The sequence below is a fragment of the Platalea leucorodia genome, assembly GCF_965183815.1.
Source record: "Platalea leucorodia genome assembly, chromosome: 5".
Lineage (NCBI taxonomy): Eukaryota > Metazoa > Chordata > Aves > Pelecaniformes > Threskiornithidae > Platalea > Platalea leucorodia.
In genome coordinates this window covers 100536078-100557583 of record NC_138827.1, presented here as the reverse complement: position 1 = coordinate 100557583, position 21506 = coordinate 100536078, and the positions used below count along the sequence as shown (strand labels likewise).

Here is a 21506-nt window from a genome sequence, read left to right as displayed (position 1 = left end):
AGTGGTGGTTTGCAGATTTTTTTTCATGTCACTGGTAACAAATATTTGAGTCGCCAAGGAGTTATTACCATAATTTGAAATTCTACTTATAATATAGATGTAACCCAACTCTCTGCTATGTTACCATGAAATATTCTTCATGGCATAGGCTTAGGCGGAAACAAAAGGTTGATGTTTCACTTTGTGAGTGTGTTTCCTTCCAAACAAAGCATCTGTTCCCAAAGTCTTCCTGTATTTTTAATATAATAAAATACGATTTGATTAATACTGTTTGAGCAGGTAATCTAGGACTACACTTTTGAAGGAAGACCGCCATCTTCTTATTTTTAAGATTAATTCATCCACTGCGTTCATCAGGTGGTGTAAAATCTGCAGCCAGACTGCATTTAAAGGGAGCAATAGCATGACTGATTATTTCTGTGTCTGGTTTGCATCAGTTTTTGAGAACAATATTGTGGAATGAAGAATTACACGTGCATTAGCGTCATGTGGTCCTATGAGTTATCATATAAAAATAAAAGCATTTTTTTCACAAAATGCTGTATTTTCAGAATCAAGCCTCTCCAAGTTTTAGAAATATATTACAACTTTTTATAAAAGCACACAGCTTCACTGTTTTGTTATAAAGCTAACAGCAGGTAATACTTTCCGTGCCCAAGCTTAGATGAACACTTGTGTGTTTGAAAGGAGTCGTAAGAGAGAAACTTGTGCTGGTGCTGAAGGAACTAATACCATATTGGGACAGCATTAGTGAAATGCAATTAATGTTCACATAGTAAACAAACCTGTTGTAATTTAAGTTTTGTATACTTCTCAATTTAATGCTCGGTGCATTTTCTGGTCTGTCTCATACTAAGGCAATTAGCTATCAGAAATCTGAGCTGCATGCATTTCCTTTTAATGGCGCTTTTTTTTAAAGCTAGCTGATGTGAAATAAAACTTGACACTTATTCAGGTGATTTTGGAGCACGTTTTTAAATTGTAATAATTATTTTTGAATACTTTTAATTAGAATCTTAGTATGAAAATTAGAATCTTAGTATTAAAATTATTGCTTACGGCATGAATATACAAATATATACAAATGATATACAAATACATAAACCATTTAAATTAATTAAGGGCTTATTTCCAATGGATGCTTGATCAATTGATTCTGTAAGTGTCTCAGCTATGTCTCTGCCATGATTGTGATCTGGCTATAAGAAAATGTAGTTTAGTAGAAAAGGTGGATTCTAGGTGTTTGTTCAGGCAGCTGGTGCATCGTGTACTCAGTACAAGATCCCAGAGACTTGGCCTTGTCTGTCTGCTGTGTCCATTCCTTTCCCTTTGCAAGAAGAAGATAATCTTTTTGAGTGACTGTATGCACCTTTGACCTGCTTTCACAGCTTTCAGTGACATGGTTTGGAGCCCTGGCTGTGCCATGTGTGTCTTCAACACAACTTCAGCACTGAGAACATTTTCTACACTTTGGTTTTAGTAGCTGGTGGTCCCACCTGAGAACCCCCCCGATGCCAGTGGAAGTTACGCACATAGAACAGAGGCAACAGGAGCCCCACTCTTGCAGCTCCTCTGGAGAAGAGTTACATGAGTTTAATACAGAAGTCGGCCAGTCAGTTAATGCCTTGTGGGTTATTTTTTAGGTTGGGTGATGTATGGTAGGCATACTGGGTAATCCCAGTAGGAGAAGTGTCACTGTCTTGCATGTGGTTCCTGGATAAGAACTGAGCACCCTTTTACTAGATAAGGGAGGTGAAAAATGCTTATTGTAAAATGATGTTTTATAGTTATAAAGCAAATAATTGTTTTTTTCTTTATTCCCAGGTGATCACTGAGGTCACTGAGACTGTTACCACAGACTTCACAGGTCCTAAAACTACCACCTATATCGTTGAGCATGAAAAACCTGCTGTTGAGGATGCAGCACCTCCAGTCAGAAAGAAGATAATACGGACAAAAGTGGACACATCTAAGTTTTTGACACCTTATCTGCAACACAGTAACAAAATGAAGGACCTATTCAGTGAGGTAAATTGTCCCATGTCTTTTATTTCTTGAGGAACACGAACTTTAAATATATTTAATGGGTATTACTGCAAACTTTCACGCTACTATTTTGTCACCCGTACTTCATTTCATGATGCGTATTAATTAGTGTTACGTGCTTCTTTGAATTAGCCCATCTCTTGCCCTGCCTAAGTGCATTAGGTAATCATTAGGCACAAAAAGTGGCTTGAGGCAGATGGCTGAAGATTGTCAGAGATGTCAGTTAATAGGACTCCTGCACTATCTGACTTGGATATCTGAGTGAAGGAAGAGAACAGAGACTAATGTCTAGTGAATAGCAAACTTCCGTATTTTTTATAATAGTATATTTCTCTGTCTCTTTATATATATCCAAGAAAAATCCTTGGGCACAATATATAGGAACAAGCACCAACCTAAATTCCTGATACGGGTTATCAAAGTCCAGTAGACCAATACTGTACGATGTTGTGAAAAGTGGAAAACTGCTCTGCACAGATGCAGATGGTATCAGATCCCTTTTCCTAAATTTTAATCTATATTACCTACCAGCGTTCACTGTTTAAGGGTTATGTGAGATCATAGGTCTAGGACTGCTACGCTCACCCGCATATTTTCCTTTAGTCACTGAAACAAATAACTGTAAATTTATCAATATCAAGCTCCTAAGGAGAATATAATCAATTAGAGGTGATCTAAACCAGGCTAAAGGTAGAAATGGTTTTTTTCTGTTGTGTCAGATGGAAAAAAATCCATTGGTTAAAATAAGCCTAACTCTGCAAATATAATTGAGTAATGCCAGTTTGTATTATTCAATAATCTGCCCCAAATTCCTATACTAACCAGATAAATAAATCAGTAATTGCTACACACATTTCTTCCAGAGCTTTAGGGCATGTCTTAATTATATTTGTCATTTTTTTCTTTCAGAACAAGTACAAAGAAAAATATAGAAAAGAAAAAGGAAAGCCATATGCTTCCACAATTGATACCCCAGAAATTCGGAGAATCAAGAAAGTGCAAGACCAGCTCAGTGAGGTAGGTATCAATTGTCGTAAGAAAAAATATTTACTGAGTGGTAAAGAAGCAAACTGAGTCACAATTTTGAATGTTAGATAAGAAGTGATGATTTTGTGATGATATTGTGATATGGCAATCTGAATGTTTAGCAGAAACTGTATCAGATTACAAGAGTGAGGAATACGGAGTACGTGACAATTTGAGTTCTGTGACGTAGGCTGGAATTTAGGTCTTTCAGGAAGGGAGATGTGATGGCTCCTTTTTAGCTGAATAATAGTTCTGTTTCATTGTGCCTAAAGAGGTTTGAAAATTTCTGATCAGAAGTTACAGGCACGGGAGATGATGGTGATGCCCATATCGCTGAATTTGAAGATTCCACACACTGTGTCTTGCGGTCATCAGGAATGATGTGCCTGATGAATTTTTGTTGAGGTTAAGTTGTGCACTGGGTAAATAACCCTAGAATTTTGTTTTTAAAATGTGTTTAAACATTTTTGTTTTTGTAAAGCAACTGAAAGTCAGTTTCCTAAAGAGATACTGGAAAAAATGATGCTTAGATTCTCCAAGTGTTACAAAATGAACTTCTGTACATCTTGTCATTTGCTATGGGGTTTTCCAAGATGTGTTGTCCCCTCTGTGTGAATCCCACTCTTTGGTGATCTGCCTTTGAAAGCTAGACGAAGTACAATTACCCCACTAATGCAGTGCCCCTAGCTCTGGAAGCTAGCTCATCCTTCCCTCTTTTAAGCTAGTCTGCCTTTCAACGATACACCTCACAGGCTGGGAAACTGAAACCCACCTGGAAAGGCTTCTTAATTCTTCATGCAGTAAATAGGGAGGGTTGAGTCCCTAGGAATGGGAACCCCTAAAGCTGAGAGGGTAGTCGCCTAATCTAACTGGTGATCAGGAGAAGAGTGTGCATTAAATTCCACTCCACTCCTGACTTAGGATATATTGAGGAACGTGATGCAGCAATCCGTGCGCTAATGCTGACTGAGCCTGCTGTCCAGCTGGGAGTGGTATAACCGCATTAGGATGATTTTTGTGCGCAAGCTGCTGGTTTGCCATGGTAATGTGGCTATATCGCCTTTGGCACTACAGCTAGCGTTTACGTGGTAATGGACTGTGAAATTGAGATATACTGCATAGCATGGAGATCTCTCCATCTCATTATACAGGGTGGAAGTACTCTTAGAAAGAACTCTGTGATTACAGAAGGGCACTACCTCAACTTGGATTCACAGCTCTTGAAACTGTCTCAAAGCTGCATTTTTTTCTCAGTTAATCCACAAAATCCGTTTGTTTCCATAGGCTTCATTTCTAAGGAACAACTAGTCCTAAATGCTTTATTGAATTCAGATTTTGGGTGTTTACGGTATTAAGTATAAAAATGTCAATATTCTGCTTCTAAAAAAAACTGTCAGTTTTTGCTGTAAGAATAAATGTGTTTTGTTGTGCATTGATGTAGGTTAAATACCGCATGGCTGGTGAAGTTGCTAGAACTATTTGCCATGTTGATGAAAAGGCCAAGGATATAGAACATGCAAAGAAGGTGTCACAGCAAGTGAGCAAGGTGAGCGAGTTCCGACTTTCGGGAAGGGTTGTGAACATTAGTGGGTCATGAGGTTACTGATACGAATAAAGTTTTGAGCTCGGGGCACTACAGCAATGTTTATCGAACAGTTTAGAAGCACAGGGAGAGATAGCAGAGAAGTTGATAAGGCAAGTATAAATATAATCTTAAATGTTTCCAGTTGATGTCTTCAAGTGTTACTGGTTTGAGACTTTCACTTTGGAAACATCTTTAGAGGAGGTAGTTTATTCACAAATGTAAATATTTTTCTAATAATAGAGTAACCAAGGTGCTGATCTTTCTTTCCAGGTGTTATATAAACAGAACTGGGAGGAGAATAAGGACAAGTACCTGCTTCCCCCTGATGCTCCAGAGCTTGTGAATGCAATAAAAAACACAGCCATGTTCAGTAAGGTAAGAAAAAAAAAATCGCAGGTCTAGGCAGCTGAAGTGCAAAAAGCATTCCAAATCAGAGGTTAATTCATAATGAGTATTCTGGCATTTTTCTGTTTTTAAGAAACTCTATACCGAAGACTGGGAAGGAGACAAAACATTATTCTATCCATACAATGACAGTCCAGAGCTCAGAAGGGTGGCACAGGCTCAAAAGACTCTGAGTGATGTAAGTATCACAGCCTGGTTGGCAGTTGGGTCACTGTTACAGTGTAACTTGGTAGTCTTTGTGGTGGACTTGGACTAGATAGATAGAAAAACTTCATAATGGAACAGAAAATAAAAATGCGGGGGCATGCACTGATAGCTCTGATAGTAGTGCTATTTCCATAGGAGAGTATGTACTCTCTATTAGGGTATAAGTGTTGGCAATTTGATGCCGGATTATGAATGAATGAAATGATTAATTTGTTAAAGATCTTCTGAGGTAATCAGTAAGGAGACCTCGAGTATCTCTCAAAATGTGTGAAGAAACTCTCAGGGTTGGCTGTAAGCCCAGTTCACTGTTGTGGGTCTACAAGTCTGTCTCTCTAAAACAGTGATACAAAAAGTCAGAAATTCGTGAGGCTGTGTGATTTGCTGATACTCAGGTACACAGAACTCTTCAACCGAGGATTTCAGGTCTCACTTAAAGATTTCACTGAATTTCGCATATGTCCAGAATTTCACTACTCCATGTTTACCAGGAGCAACAGTGTAATATACTTGAGAACTTTCCCAGGGAACTGGTTCTTTTTCACTGTCTCTTATCAAGAGTCTTCTCAGTAGTTCTCCAGAATACATCGATTGAAAGAGTTTATGCTGCGGTAGCTGTGGACAGAGCTACTTTTGTTAATGGTGGCATTAGCAGAGTTAAGAGTAAATGTTCTGATGCTTAAGTTGGTAGTTACTGTAAATGTTTACTTCTTTCATATTTTCAGATTGTCTACAAAAAAGGGCATGATGAACGAAAATCTAAATATACTCCTCTGCCAGATCCACCTGACGTGGAACAAGCCAAGAAAGTGACAAGGCAGCTGAGTGACGTGAGTAGAATGCAGTGCTCTTCTTTCTGTAGAAACCTCACTTTTGGAGTCAGAGAGGCAAAAAAGTAGCTAAAGAAAGGGAAAGCAAAAGAAAAGACCAGAGCTCATATGAAGACCTCTTTGATTTTCAGTGGCAAAAGTCAGTTCCTTTCTTCCTGAGATGTCTCAGAGAAAATCCTGCCCAGTCTCAGGTGAAAGGCTAAACTTTATCCTTGTTGGTGAGTTTAGTTTTCACAAAACATTTCTGCTTCTAGCATACACATATTACTTCCTATTCTCCCTCTTTTTTTTGTCTCCTGCTTTACACTTTCTGTGTTTACAGGAGAAAATAGTAAACAACATCCATTTTGCTGCTCTCTTAAATGTAAACAATGACATGTAAATATATATATGGGCTTGGAATGAGTTACTTGCTGTCGTGGTTTAACCCCAGCTACCAACTAAGCACCACGCAGCCGCTTGCTCACTCCCCCGCCGGTGGGATGGGGAGAGAATCGGAAGGGCAAAAGGGGAAAACTCACGGGTTGAGATAAGAACAGTTTAATAACTAAAGTAAAATAAAAATAGAAGGGTATTAATAGTAATAATAACAATAATAATAATAACAAGTAATAGTAGTACAATAGTAATACAAAGCAACCGGTACACTGTACAACTGCTCACTGCCTGCCAACTGATGCCCAGCACGTCCCCCACACAGCAATCATTGCCCCTCCCCCGGCCAACTCCCCCCCGCTCATATACCAAGCATGGTGTCATGTGGTACGGCAGAGCCCCTTGGCCAGTCTGGGTCAGCTGGCCTGGCTGTGCCCCCTCCCAGCTTCTTGTGCACGCAGCAGAGCACGGGAAACTGAAAAGTCCTAGACCAGTGTGAGCGCCACTTAGCAACTACTTAGCACTACTTAGCAAGAACCAAAACATCAGTGTATCATCGATGTTGTTCTCATCCTAAACCCAAAACACAGCCCCATACCAGCTACTACGAAGAAAATTAACTCTATCCCAGCTGAAACCAGGACACTTGCTTACAAGGAATAATCCCATTTTGCTGAAAAGTTGCCTAGGTCAGCTGCACAGAAAACATTCTAGATGTTCATGTCAGTGTCAAACCATAGTGCACGTACATATCCCAAGCATTCTTAAGTTCATGGATACCAATCACTGGAAATGTCTGGCAACTTAGATAACCTTTTCCTGATCTGCACACCGAATTAACAAGTAACATTCAACATTAAATTCCATAACTGTGTGGCATAATTAACAAAGACTCTAGCACCAGTCCTTGTCAATACATTTTAGGTATACTTAGAATAAAACACAGCTGAGGAATGCAGGAGGAGAAATGAAATACAGGAAGACCAACTTTTGCTGAAGAAACTAGAACTAAGTCGCATAATCTTGTAAGACAGTTCAAAATTTAGCTATTATGATGAGGACAGGCATGATTTGAGTGCTGTGTATTGAGAATTATCTGCTGTTTAAAATTAGGGAGTTACAGTATTCACTTACAATTGCAAAGCCGCTAAAAACATTGCAGTGAACCCATTTGGAAGGTGAAAGAAGGTAGTATTTAATTTAGAGAAAATGTCTTGAATCTTATTCTTCCATAGCTTAAAAGCTAAATTATCATCAAGAAAATTTTAGACATGTAAAAAAGCAAGATCAGTATCATAATTCTTTGAAATGAATAAAATACTAAGCTATATGTGCATCTCCAAAACAATAAAATGTAGAACTTTTAAAGGTTGTTTTTGGCATGTATGTTCTGTATCAATGTGGTAACAATTAAAAAGGCATTGGAGAAGTTGTATTTTTTGTGACAAGCAACGCAACTGTGGCTGAAAATGCATTTGGAACACTGAGTTGAAACTTGGAAAGATGTTTTGTTATTAGACAGACAGGAACTGCCTGTTTAAACAGTTGATACTTGACTTCCCTGTGCTTGACTGTAGTCTAATAGAAATCACGTCTACCGAGCAATCCATATATTAAAAGGGTTTTCTTATACCATGTTTCAGCAGCAATAAGTTCCTGCTTAACCAATGGGCGATACTATGTCCCAATAGTATGTGACCAGTGAGAAAAGAGAACTAAAGGAATATGTTAGTGATGTCTCACAGAGAGATTTTCTTATTAATAAATGTCTTCTAGAAGAGTTGACTTATTTCACCTATTTATCCTTTTTTTTAGTCAGGGAAGGTACTAAGAGAAATAAATGAATACTGAAGTGGTTAGGCCAAATCATATTTAAGGTAGTTTTGACAATAAATGATAAAGTGGTTAGAAGGCAGATGTAAAATGTGAAGCAACTTTCAGAAGATGACTTTTGAAAACAAATCTGTCAAGTAAAAATTGAGCTGTATCTTGGAGATTAAATTTTATTTTTTGATTTCATTGTAGATTATTTACCATGAGGACTATAAAAACAAGATCAAAGGCAAGTGGAGTCAAACTCCATGCTATGATGTTGCAATTGCGAAAATGAATGCAGAAAATATAAGTATGGTAAGTGAATTCTTCAGAAAATCTTGACATGAGCAGCTTTATTCTCTGTTTATGTTAACGTGGAAAACACTGATTAATTTTGCCTGCTCCATTTGTGGTATTTCTCTTTTCCTAAATAAATTACTTTGTGGATGTGTGATTTATAATGTAAGTGCATTTGTTATCTCTTTGTCTCTGTTCCTAACAGAGAAAATACCAGGAAGACTTTGAAAACATGAAAGACCAAATCTACTTTATGCAGACTGAAACTCCAGAATATGAAGCTAATAAACGAGTTTCAAATAACGTCAGTAAGGTATGTTATGTGTGCTCCCATTTGTTTAGCTTGAGTGTAGTTCTGAAGTCAGGCCAGTTTGTGCTGAAACTGTTTTGTCAAGCGTCAAAAATATTTTCTTATGTGCAAAAGATGTATTCTTGTGTACTTTCCACTAGGAAGCTTAGAACAACTCTTAGCCATGCTTATGATCTTCCCCAACAGCGCCCATGAAGTAGTATTTTCTTTCAGTGATGTAGAATTGGCTTCATTGTTTGTTCTGATTATGTTATGTGCCTGATTTTTAATTGGAACAAATCCATACTATTAACCAAGACTGACTTAAGCTAGCTCATTTTGGCTCAGTATTTTCATATTTATGCATCCTTGCTCAGTGTATCTCAGTGATGTTGTGCTGGCCCATCTTGTGTTCAGAACACAGATTTTGTTTGACTTCTGCATTTTCTGCAATAGTATATGCATCAGCAAAGACAATCTTATGCCATTGATTGTAAGAATGTGACTGTTCTGAGATGTCAACAGATATTTGAAAAATTACAATGTTTGGAGAGGGGCTTAAAGGTGGGGACATCTACTAAATAGCTCTCACTTGTCTTCCGACCCTGCCTCCCATCTTGTCACCCAGGCACTCCTGTGTTCTGAGTGCCTTTCATGGTCCTTTGCCATCATGAATCATAAGTTAAAAAACAGGGGAAATTTTCCTGAAAACTTCACGATGATATAGGTTAGTGAGTGTTTGGCTTTTAATACTGATTTTTAAAACCCCACCCTTTTTATTTTTATTTTTTTAAAGGTAAAATACAGAGCAGACTATGAAAAGAACAAAGCTATTGCAGATTATAATGTGCTTCCTGCTACAGAGAACCCATTGCTGAGGCAATTAAAAGCTGCAGGCAATGTGCTGAGTGATGTAAGTATTATCAAAGTACAGCTGGATGATTTTCGGTCATGTACAATAAACCAAACTCATCATTTTTTCACAAGGCTTCTCCTTTGGATCTCATAGTATTTTTAGTTTTATAGACCGGTATTTGTCATGAGATACCACGAACCAGAACAGCATAGATAAGGACTCATTTCTGCACAGCAGAGTGTAGCATGTTATGGGGTTAGCTAATTATTGTATAGTTCATTTAGATCCCTGTGGAAAATGGATCACAAGATGACAGTTCTTCCCTTACTGTTTTAAGGAACTTCAACTGCTGCCAGTAATGATAAAATATATGGTACTTTTCATATATATATATATGTATTCATATATATTTTATTCTGGTTACTCACTGTAATGGGTTTCTTGATTTCTCTCTTCTTGCTGTTTTCATCTGTATGGAAAGGGATTGCATATTTCTCAGTGCCAGAAGTTCAAAAACCATTAGTCAGACCTTTCTGTCTTCCCTTACGAACCTAAGAGTCACTACAAATTTTTTCAAAACAATCATTGGGAAAAAAGTGCCATCTGTTTTTCCATCTTTTGGGAAAGCTTTTCTTTGCAATCATTTCAGTTTTAGTCTTATAATTTTTAATGTGTTGCGAGTGAGCTGCAGTGAAATCTACTGCATTATCTGACGTTATTTTCTTTTGCAGAAATTATACAAAGAAGCCTATGAACAATCAAAAGCAACCAGCATGAATTACTGTGACACCCCGAAGTTCCAGACTGATACTGTTCTGAAGAATTTTAGTGATGTATGTATTTGATTTATGTTATGTCATTCAGTACTGACACTCTTGATTACTTTTGTTTATCAACTTGTGATTATTTTTCCAGGTAAAATATAAAGATGCGTATCAAAAGAATATTTTAGGGCACTATTTGGGCAGCTTTGAGGACCCCTATCATACACACTGCATGAAAGTTGAAGCTATGAAGAGTGATGTAAGTGTGGCAATCGTTCTGTTTTCACCGTCATACTTTCATTTCGGAGAGAGCTCAATGATGGTTTCTTACTGAATGTTGATTTTATTCCTAGAAAAATTACAAAGCGGATTATGAGGAGGAAAAGACACAATGCTACTTCCCTCAGACCATAACGCAAGAGTACGAAGCTATTAAGAAGTTAGATCAGTGTAAAGATGTAAGTACAGGACAGTGGTGGTTCTCAAGCAGCCAGTTACATGCAGAGTATCTGCTGCTGAGGCATATAGAAATTCACAGTGATTCCTCTTAGCTTCGATGATGTTGAATTTGGCGTTATTAGCATATGTGACTTTTAAAAACCATATTCATCTGTATTTTACAGCCTTTTGTGACATCTAGTGATCAAGACAGATATAGCATGGTCTTTTTTTAAGAAGTTAAAACATAAAATTAAACAAATAGTACCAACATGAAGAATGAACCTCAAGCATTTCTCTGCTTAAGTCAACATATTTTTACATTAATACGTTAAAAGTACTTTAGTTACTTTATTAAAACTAATTTTATTTACTTTATCAATACTTGGAAAATACTTTAAATAGATATTTGTATATAATACGCAATATACTGTATACTATGTGATACATTATATTTATATACCTACTCAAAATATTTTACATTAATACTTTAAAAATACTTTTACAAATTTACTTGCTCGCTGATAATATTAAAAAGTAACATGAGAACCATTGTGCGTGGCAGTGCTTCTCTGCACCCATGCCGTAACTGCTAACTATCCCAAGTAATGCTACATTGCTATGTCTTATAAAATAGTTTTGCTTATGTAGATTTTCTGCAAATATATTTATTCTTTTCCTTCAGCACACTTACAAAAAGCATCCTGATCAAACCAAATTTACTCAAGTGACGGACTCTCCAGTACAGAAGCAAGCAGAGATCAATAGCAAACAGCTGAGTGATGTAAGTAAACTTAGAAAACACGTTGCTACCCTCTGACGTTATCAATTTCTGCACTGTGGCCACCTTCACTTTATCATCCAGTTTTAAGAGAACTCCTGAAATGAATGTGGAAGTGAATGTGTGTGCATATACATGCACACAAGCACAAAAACATTCGTGTGTATTCATGGTTCTGTTCCAGTGGAAGATCGCCTGGAAATCAGATTGGTTTTAGTTTTTCAAGTGGCTGTCCATGTCAAGCTTTAGTGTGTATGTTTGTAGTTTTGGTTACGTCCATCGTTCTTAATGTATTCTTTGCACCAGTTAAGTCAATGGGGTTTATACCATTCACTTGGCAAGGACTAGGATTTCATCTCTGTCTTTCTTTGTGAGTGAGGTAACATGAGATCTTTAAGTTGTGCCACAGCATTATTAAGCATTTATAATCTATAGTCATTCAGCTGCTGAATTTATTTCTTTATTTTTCTTTGCAGATAATTTATAAATCCAAAGGTGAAGAAATTATTCACAAGTACCACCTCCCTCCAGATGTGCCCCAGTTTATACAGGCTAAAGTTAATGCCTACAATGTTAGTGATGTAAGTATATTTTGAATCCAGAGCTCTGGATTCAACTTACAATATGAAGTTTCTGTTGGCTAAAAACAAATTCAAAATTCACCTTTTCTTCTAGAACTATTACAAAACGGGATTGGAAGAATTAAAATCAAGGGGATATGATCTAAAAAGTGATGCTATCCCTATCCAAGCTGCCAAGGCTGCTAGGCAGGCTGCCAGTGATGTGAGTACATCCTTCCTAAAGGAACTGTTCAATTCGAAGGAGGTTACTTAAGCAATGTTTGCAATTATGTTTATTAAGGATATCTGAAGGGTAACTTCTTTATTGCTTTTTTTTAAGCATGTTATTGGACATATTTAACAGTTGTTTTTTTCTTGGTGTTTCATTGCTTCACTAACGTATTTGTATAATTGCATTTAGAAAGGGCTGTTTCATTATGTAATTCTTTGAATACACAGGCTATCTTGCACTCCAGTAAGGTTAAGGAAAATCATGAGGAGTAGGTCAGTAGTGACAGCTGCATGAGCAATGGCCCCTGAATTCTCTCTGTCCTTAATTATAGGTCTGATCATAAATGAGACGAAAGACTCCAGGACATCACTGGGTTTTGGGTAGATTCTTGGGGATGACCTCGTGGAAGTCCCTTAGTATTTTAAGACTCCTCTCCCTCTGATGATCAGTGCAAGTGAGATAATGCTATTTTGAAAGCTAACTGATTTGTGCAGCAGTGAATTGTAGAGAGATATGTGTCTGGTTTTATTAAGGGGTATGGTCACTGACTTAAATGTGAGGGATACTCTTTGTAGAAAACAAAGGGTAGCCTTTGCTTTTAGGTTACTTATTGCTAAGTTACTATGCTTAAGATGATATTCTCCGTGTTCTATTATATTCTAACAGGTTAACTATAAAAAAGCCTATGAACTTGCCAAGGGTAAACTCGTTGGCTTCAAGAGCCTCCAGGATGATCCCAAACTCGTTCATTATATGAAGGTAGCCAAGATGCAGTCTGAGCGAGAGTACAAGAAAGATTACGAGAAAACAAAAACCAAGTACAACATTCCACTGGATATGGTCAATGTTGTCGGTGCCAAGAAGGCTCAAGAGATTGCCAGCAATGCTAATTACAAGAACCTCCTACACCACTATACTTATTTACCAGATGCAATGAATGTGGAGCTGACCAAAAATATGATGGAGATTCAGAGTGATGTAAGTAAACAGAATTTTTTTGAGATGCCTCAAGCAAAAACTGTGAAGACTCAGGAGAGGTCCCTGAATTGTTTTTTCTAATTCCTAACTTTTAAAATGCTGTTTTCACTCCTTTATTAGAATGCATACAAAGCAGATTATAATAACTGGATGAAAGGCATTGGTTGGATCCCCATTGGCTCCGTAGAAGTAGAAAAAGCTAAAAAAGCTGGAGAAGCCTTGAATGAAAAGAAATATCGTCAGCATCCGGACACCATTAAATTTACAAGTGTGGTGGACTCTCCGGTAATGGTCCAAGCCAAACAGAATTCAGTTCAACTCAATGATGTAAGTAGAGAAAGAAATGGGTGTTATAGGAAAGGAGCTATGTATCTACTGAAGAGCTGAGCGTTGTCTTTAAAATTTTTTAAAGCACTATTAGCCTGAAAGTGTTTCTCCATGTTGTCATTGTTTTGTGCTCTGATTTTGCCTGAGTAATTTTCCTGGTGTAAGTCTGCAAAGCTGTACGGAAATCATGTGGCTCTTTCAGTTCACATCAGCTGATTCTGTCCGTTTATATTTTAGGTGCATTTGAAATATATTTGATTTAAGAAATGTGAAATTTTCAAGTTGTTTATTGATGTTTTGCCACCTACAATAATGAATGAATTACAGAACATTTGGTGAATCACAATATACCCATCATTATAAACCAACAAGCTTTGTTTTATGTTACACTCTTCTACCACCTCTTGTTATCCTGCTTTTTCAGAAATGGGGTTTTATGGCCATTAAAGGGCTTAATTTTACTGCGTAAAGACTGCATAGAGCTTTTAGGGTGCGTTCCTTCTATCAATAAGATCAACAATCCTGAATGAAAAGTACAGCCTCAGTCTTTATGAGATAGGTGCTAATGTACATTTATCTGCAAAATCAAACATAAACCCTCGGTTAATTTACAGTGAGCTGGAGCTAGCTATACAAGGAAAAAATGATTTATTTCTGTATCATATATTTTACAGAAACTATACAGATCTTCTGGAGAAGAAGTTAAACATAAATATACTCTTACCCCCGATGTCCCACAGTTTATCCAAGCTAGATACAATGCAGCTAACATCAGTGATGTAAGTGACTTCTTTGCAACGTTTTACACATTGTTAATGAATTTTTGAGTAATATGTTACAGACACACTCATATTGCAGATTCCTTTCGCTGATATGCAGTTCTATATAATCACCTTTTATCACTGTAATTTTTCATTCCTGGTATAATTTGAATTTCCTGCCAGATACCATTTAGTCATGTAATCATTCAATTAATTTAATTAATTGATAACTCTGTTCTCATAAATGAAGACTGATAGTTGTATATGATCCCCACTGCATCTGCTTCTGAAGAATTGCCTGGAGTAGCTTAGAAGTAGCTTTGACTTGCACATTGTTCATGTGATTGCTAGGTTCTCTAGAATAATATGGATATTCTTTTTTAGGCATATTATAAACAAGGCTACCATGATCTAATAGCTAAAGGGAACAACGTGTCACTTGATGCTATTCCAATTACTCTAGCCAAGGCTTCAAGAAACATTGCTAGTGATGTAAGTATATATTCCAGGTATACTTTTCTTAGGCATTTAGTAAAAAAGTTGTCCATTACAGGCCATGTGGTAGGCCTCATATGTTGCACAAGTCTCACTAGAGTCAGTATTATGAGAAAGACATTCTTAGTCTTACCCAAAGGCTTAGTTTGTGTAAAACTTATTTTATGCTCGTCTTGTTTGCTTTAGCTAGGCAAATGCTACTGCACTGTGTTTCTTAACCCACTTTTCACAGGAGAAATGAAATCAGTAGTTCTTGCAATCATTCTGTGACAAATTTCCAGAAAATACACTACATTATCACTTATTTACAGACCATAAAACAATGTGTGCAAAGGGTGCTTTTGTTTATACAGTGGAGTCTGGCTTGTACGTGAATCAGAAGGCTTTATAGTGCAAACCGTATAAAGTGGGATATGTTTCAGTGGTTTCCTGTAACTAGAGGAAGCTGTCCAGTCATATTCCATTTGTTTGCTATTGCTTTCAAGTGACTGAGAAGGATTGTCTCAATTATTCTGATATTTTTCATACACCTTTCAACACAGGACTACTTAGAAAACGTTTTCCCTTCCTTACACGAAAAGCTGATGTTGATAAATCTTATTGTGGTGTGTGTAACCCGTTGTGTACAGGTGGAGCAAGAAAAGCTAGTGTAGGTACAGTGGCCGGGTGTGGCATTTAGGAGAGCTTATCCTTCTGAACTGCTTGCAGCTGCTTTTTCCAATGAAAGACATGAGAGCTTTTCTTTTCCTTTGCATTAGTGTGGACATCAATAGCCACGCCACAGTACATTTGGTCTCTTTCCTCTGTTTCTAGTATAAATATAAAGAAGCATATGAAAAGGCTAAAGGAAAACAGGTTGGTTTCAGAAGCCTGCAAGATGACCCTAAGCTTGTCCACTACATGAATGTAGCAAAGATTCAGTCTGAGCGTGAGTACAAGAAAGACTACGAGAAGACCAAGACTAACTATCATACACCTCCTGACATGTACAGTATCCAGGCTGCTAAACAGTCTCAGGATGTAGCTTCTAATGCCCACTACAAAAACCTGATCCATCACTACACTTACCTGCCGGATGCCATGGATGTTGAGCTTGCAAAGAACATGATGCAAATTCAGAGTGATGTAAGTATTTTAGTGATTGCAATTTCATGGATGTTTTCCTGCACACTGTGAAAAATAAAACATGAGGTTATATTCAATGAAAATTGCCCTTACTGTATGGGAATGGTCTGTTTTTCTTATGTCTTGGGGGAAATTGTTAGAAGTTTTATCAGCTGATGGTGGCATTTAGAAATACCAAATTCCAGGGGAGTTCTACTCAACAGGATTTTGATGTTGGCATATCAATGGAGAGCAGACTTCTGGAATATTGAATTGAAATGAACTTGTTTTTCACATTTTCTCAGAAAACTTTATTTTGCAACTAGCATAATTTCATTCTTTAAGACTTCTTTTAAGTTGTCTTGCTTTGTCTTCACATGAGATAGATATGATAGTGTAGTTGGACTATTATTAACTATTTAGAATGAAGGAGTGGACAAAATGTAACTATCGATATAATTAGAAATACATTCTGGAGACCTCTAGCATAGGATGTCTCTCCTAGGACCTTCTCGTTCCTTCTTGCAGATAGAGAGTTTCAAATGGTTGACTGGGCGTGCATGGTTGCACTCTGCACCTCTTTGTATACTGTAGAATTTGACTCTGTATGCATCCCTATGGAGGACCACTCATTTTAGAGTTAGTTAGAACATGGAACAGTCTTAAAAAAGAGTGTCCACAGTATCCTTGCATTCAGACTGTGCATCTGAATGTCTATATGAGATGACCTTCTGCATATTTTGTAGCCAGGATAAATTTTTCTGTTGCAGTCTGTGAATTCTGCTTATTTTACTGTAGGAAGAACTATAGGAAAGAAACCAAAAATTGAGCCTCTGCTCTGTGGACCTTTGTGTAAATTCAAGTCTCATAGCGTCTGCTGAAACATGGAACAAATTAAACCATGTTAAACGGTCACCATATGGTAGTTTAGAAGTTATTAAGAATTGAAGGTTGGTGAAATTTTTCACATGGGTAAAAGAAAAGGAAGGTTAGTAAATACTGAAGGGAAGGTACAGTTTATAAGAAATGAATCATGAATTAAAAGTACAATAGCTCCTTTTCTTCTTTATGAAATCACAGAGAAACATAGAAAATATCTGTTGTTCCCTTCAAGAATTTATAAATATTTCCTGCTAATGTAGAACACGCTAGCTAGACTATGTGATTATTGTTTTAAACAGAATTATTACAGTTCTGTGGGAACATCTTGGTCCATGTTGGCTTTCTCTCCTTCAGAATGCGTACAAACAAGAGTATAACAGCTGGTTCAAGGGTATTGGATGGAGTCCTCTTGGTTCTCTGGATGTTGAAAAAGCTAAAAAGGCTGGAGAGGCATTAAATGAAAAGAAATACCGTCAGCACCCAGACACCATCAAATTTACAAGTATACCAGATTCCATACCAATGGTGTTAGCTCAGCACAACACCAAGCAACTGAGTGATGTAAGAGATTTTTCATTATTAATGCAATATAGCGATTTTATTTTTTTAACCATATTTATAATTTATATGTTACTGTCTGATATTTCACCTAAAAAACCCTTTAAATCTTAAAAACTGTAAAAATGGTAAAGTTACAATTTGTTGGTAAGAATTAAGCATTGTTGCACTGTCTCTATTTGTTAACACTATTACCTACCTTGTACTTGTCAACAAGTATTTGTTTATTTTTCCTTGCAGGTAGCATATAAGCAAGAGGGTGAAAAAGTAAAACACAAATATACCCTGGATCCTGATGTTCCTCAGTTTATTCAAGCCAGGGTCAACGCCTTCAATCTGAGTGATGTGAGCATATGACCAATAGTTTGTTCAATAATATAATTATTTGTCATTTACTTAATAGAAAAAAAACCTTTTATTTATTCGTGCTATGATATTGAATACAGAAATGCACAAGCTCTGAATTGAGCTAAACTTCTACTTCTAGAAGTCAATGAGTTTTGTGCTTGTTAAGCAAATTTTTAAACTGTCTGAGCACTCACGAACATGAACACATTTCAGTGCTTTATTACCAAACTACTTGGATAGACTGAATGAAAAAAACAGCATGACTTATTATTCAAATTCCTATAGGTTTGGAGACTTACGTGATCTACTTTTATATAAAACACACTGCATGAGCAAACAGTACAAGTTCTCTGTAGGTTGCTTCCTGCTGCTGGGTTTTCAAAGGAGATTAACTCATCCAGTGGAAGGATAGTAAGGCCTTTTCCTGCCATTCAGCTACTGGTCTGCCTGCTTTCCGTCACTTCTTCCATCCATCCAACACCATAAAATCTCCACTGATAGTATCACTTTTATTGCCTTCATGATGTTAAATTTTTTGGTGGCATTATCAGGCCTCAAGGAACTAGTAAAAGCTGACATCTCTTTTAATCCCGTCCTGTAGAAAGCCTGGAAATACTATTAGTCTGTCCAGATGCTAACCGCTAACAATGAAAATAAAAAATGAAAAGGGGGTTTGCTTAAGCAAGGGCAAAAATGCCACTGATTGATAGAGTGGTTCCACATAAAAATTGCAAAAAATGCTTATGGAATTAATGATTTAGCTACATGAATTAAGATGATTGTCTTGAGGGACTCTCCTATATTTATTTATAGTAGGTTTATTTATCATAATGTAACTCTAGTTTGTGTACAGGCTAGCATTTTTCTCTGAAATTGCACAGACTAAACTGAATATTTTCACTCCTATAACAAAAATATGGGCTTAAACAACTTCGATAAAATTGCTACTCGTAACATTGCGAACTCATACCTTTTTTCCCTGTAAGGCTAACTACAAAGCAGACTGGAAAAAAACCATTGCCAAAGGATATGATCTGAAACCAGATGCGATTCCTATTATTGCTGCTAAAGCTTCTCGAAATATTGCCAGTGATGTAAGTATAATTTACATGAAGTGGAATACATACACCTACTGTGTTACAGCTTTCTGTAGTATATTATGCTATAGACCATATGCTATACACGTATAATGGTATAGAGACACTTAGTTCCGAGAATTGAAACTCTTACGATACGATGAAGTAACAAGTGAATTCCGATGTTTACATGAACCTCTGAAAAAAACTGTTTCTTTGGAAATGCATCGTGATGCCTGTGAGTGCTGGTGAGCTGTATATGCTTCAAGTATTCACCAGTTTATTTGAAAGTCCTTTCTTATAATTTACCGATGCTGTGTTCTTAATTACTGGTGACCTGAACTTCTACTTGTCTGGCACTCGCAAGCTGTACAGAAATGTGGCTGTTTTCAGGCAGTTATGTCAATTTAAAGCTTGGTGTGCCATCTGACACGAGCTATGAAAGGAGATTCGGAACACAGAAATAAATTCACTAACTTTAGCAAAAGGCTGCAAATGACTTCCATTCCCCACGTAAACATGCCTCCTCCCAATAGCTGAGTATTGGGATATCCAGTTGTTCGGTAGTCTTGGGCTTTTCAGTAATATATTATTTTTCTGGTCTTTTAATTAAAAGCTGAATGTTCCTGGGAGTTAGAAGTCTATGGCAGTAAAATATAATACAGCAGTGGCAATCATGAGGGAGGGCATGTAACTGCACATCTAGATTTAGATCTATGCCAGGGGTCAAGGCAAGCTGAGAAATCCAGCAATCCTCTTCTTTTTTTTACCAAAATAATCCTGTGCTGTCTGAAAAACAGTTTATGAGTTTACAGAATGAAATGCAGTTGTTAAAATATTGAGTTTCAAAGTATTAAAATTTTCAAAAGTATGTTTTCTCTTTCCAAAGTGGGTAAGCCTTTCTTTCCCTTTGTTTCTAGTACAAGTACAAAGAATCATATGAGAAAGGTAAAGGCAAACAGGTTGGATACCGAAGCCTGCAGGATGATCCTAAACTTGTTCATTACATGAACGTGGCCAAAATGCAATCAGATCGTGAATACAAGAAGGATTACGAAGTCACCAAGACCAAATATCATACTCCTTTGGATATGTTCAGCGTGACGGCTGCCAAGAAAGCCCAGGAAGCGGTTACAAACGCTGGCTATAAACAGCTAATTCACAATTATACACTCTTGCCTGATTCTGTGAACCTGGAGCTATCAAGAAATGTGATGCAGCTTCAGAGTGACGTATGTAACGATTAATCAGCTTGTTTATTTCTTCTCAGAATGACTGTGTTATGCTATTAACCTTTTAAGGCTAAAAAATGAACTATATTGAATTAACAGTAGACTGACATGTAAACGTCTGGTCTGGAACTCTGTATTTTCCAATTATCAGAATTATGTGTAGCTGATAAGTTCTAGGGAACTTACCTAGCAAGTAACAACTTTCTTTGTATCTCTACATATTTGGCTAATTCTCCGCAAATGAACATGTTTTTCTAACTTGTGTATTTTTGTAGTTGGATTTGTAATTACAGTGTGTTATTACTGTGATTATTATTCGTATTGTCAGAGATCGTAGGTTATGTACAGTCTAAATTCTGACTATATTTTCTTTAAGTTTACCGAAAACGTACATTACGTATGTTTGTATTATACCTAGGGATTTGAGATGTATTTATTTTGTTCACTTTTCCTTCCTGCCTTTATCCTCCAGCAGATGCATATGCCATGCGTGATAAGGATTCATAAAAAAGCTTTGTAGCTTCCATTAAGTTTTGTGACTCGCTTCCATTTTTTTTTTCACTAGTGTAACTTCAGGGTCTGCTTGTTTATCCAGAAAGTATTTAGTTTAATCTGCATTATTGACAAATTATCTGACAAATTTGAAATTCCCAAAAATGTTAATAAGCTGATTGAAAGTGTTCCTCAGATTCTAAGCATTGTTTGGAGAGGATAATGTGCGTGTTCCCATTGACCAACAGAGAAAGGATCTGACCTTTAGACATTGTTCTTTCGAAATACAGAACTTTTCATCTCAAGTTTTTTGCTTCCCCATTGTATTTTTACCTACCCTGGTTGAGCTGGCTGAGCTTGCTTGGCTGGCTACCTCGGGATGTTTGCCAGGAAAGAAGCGTGGCACCTGAGGACAAATTTTGCCCTGTATACACATGCTGTGACAGTATGTGGTCTTTTTCTCAGACTCTGATATTCTCCCTGTTACTTCTAACACTGCAGTTCAGGAACAGGTTTATTTTCACAGCATTTTTGTACCTTTATCTGTTCTGAAAGCCATGTTATAAAGTATGATTAAATAGGAATGGTGTCTATTCCAGATTGTGCAGAACCAGGCCATTAAGCAGAAGTTGCTGAAACAATTTCTCTGAATTAATTCCACTACGAACTGAGCCTACTAACAAACAAGAGTGTAATTTAAAAAAAAATTATATTTTTGTCAGATTTTCATATTTAGCACTCAAAAATTGT

General features: G+C 36.9%; 1 protein-coding gene across 1 annotated transcript in view; it reads left to right on the top strand.

The window, feature by feature from the left end:
* Positions 1-21506, top strand: part of NEB (nebulin) — a 127087-nt gene that overhangs the window by 6711 nt on the left and 98870 nt on the right. Inside the window, exons 4-27 of the mRNA XM_082312871.1 lie at positions 1825-2028; positions 2956-3063; positions 4514-4618; positions 4928-5032; positions 5136-5240; positions 5992-6096; positions 8497-8601; positions 8789-8896; positions 9669-9785; positions 10460-10561; positions 10644-10751; positions 10846-10950; positions 11616-11714; positions 12188-12292; positions 12387-12494; positions 13170-13481; positions 13602-13808; positions 14483-14587; positions 14954-15061; positions 15878-16189; positions 17405-17611; positions 17849-17953; positions 18943-19050; positions 19953-20264. Of these exons, the coding sequence (XP_082168997.1) occupies positions 1825-2028; positions 2956-3063; positions 4514-4618; positions 4928-5032; positions 5136-5240; positions 5992-6096; positions 8497-8601; positions 8789-8896; positions 9669-9785; positions 10460-10561; positions 10644-10751; positions 10846-10950; positions 11616-11714; positions 12188-12292; positions 12387-12494; positions 13170-13481; positions 13602-13808; positions 14483-14587; positions 14954-15061; positions 15878-16189; positions 17405-17611; positions 17849-17953; positions 18943-19050; positions 19953-20264 (3465 nt within the window). The remainder of the gene's footprint in view (positions 1-1824; positions 2029-2955; positions 3064-4513; positions 4619-4927; positions 5033-5135; positions 5241-5991; positions 6097-8496; positions 8602-8788; positions 8897-9668; positions 9786-10459; positions 10562-10643; positions 10752-10845; positions 10951-11615; positions 11715-12187; positions 12293-12386; positions 12495-13169; positions 13482-13601; positions 13809-14482; positions 14588-14953; positions 15062-15877; positions 16190-17404; positions 17612-17848; positions 17954-18942; positions 19051-19952; positions 20265-21506) is intronic.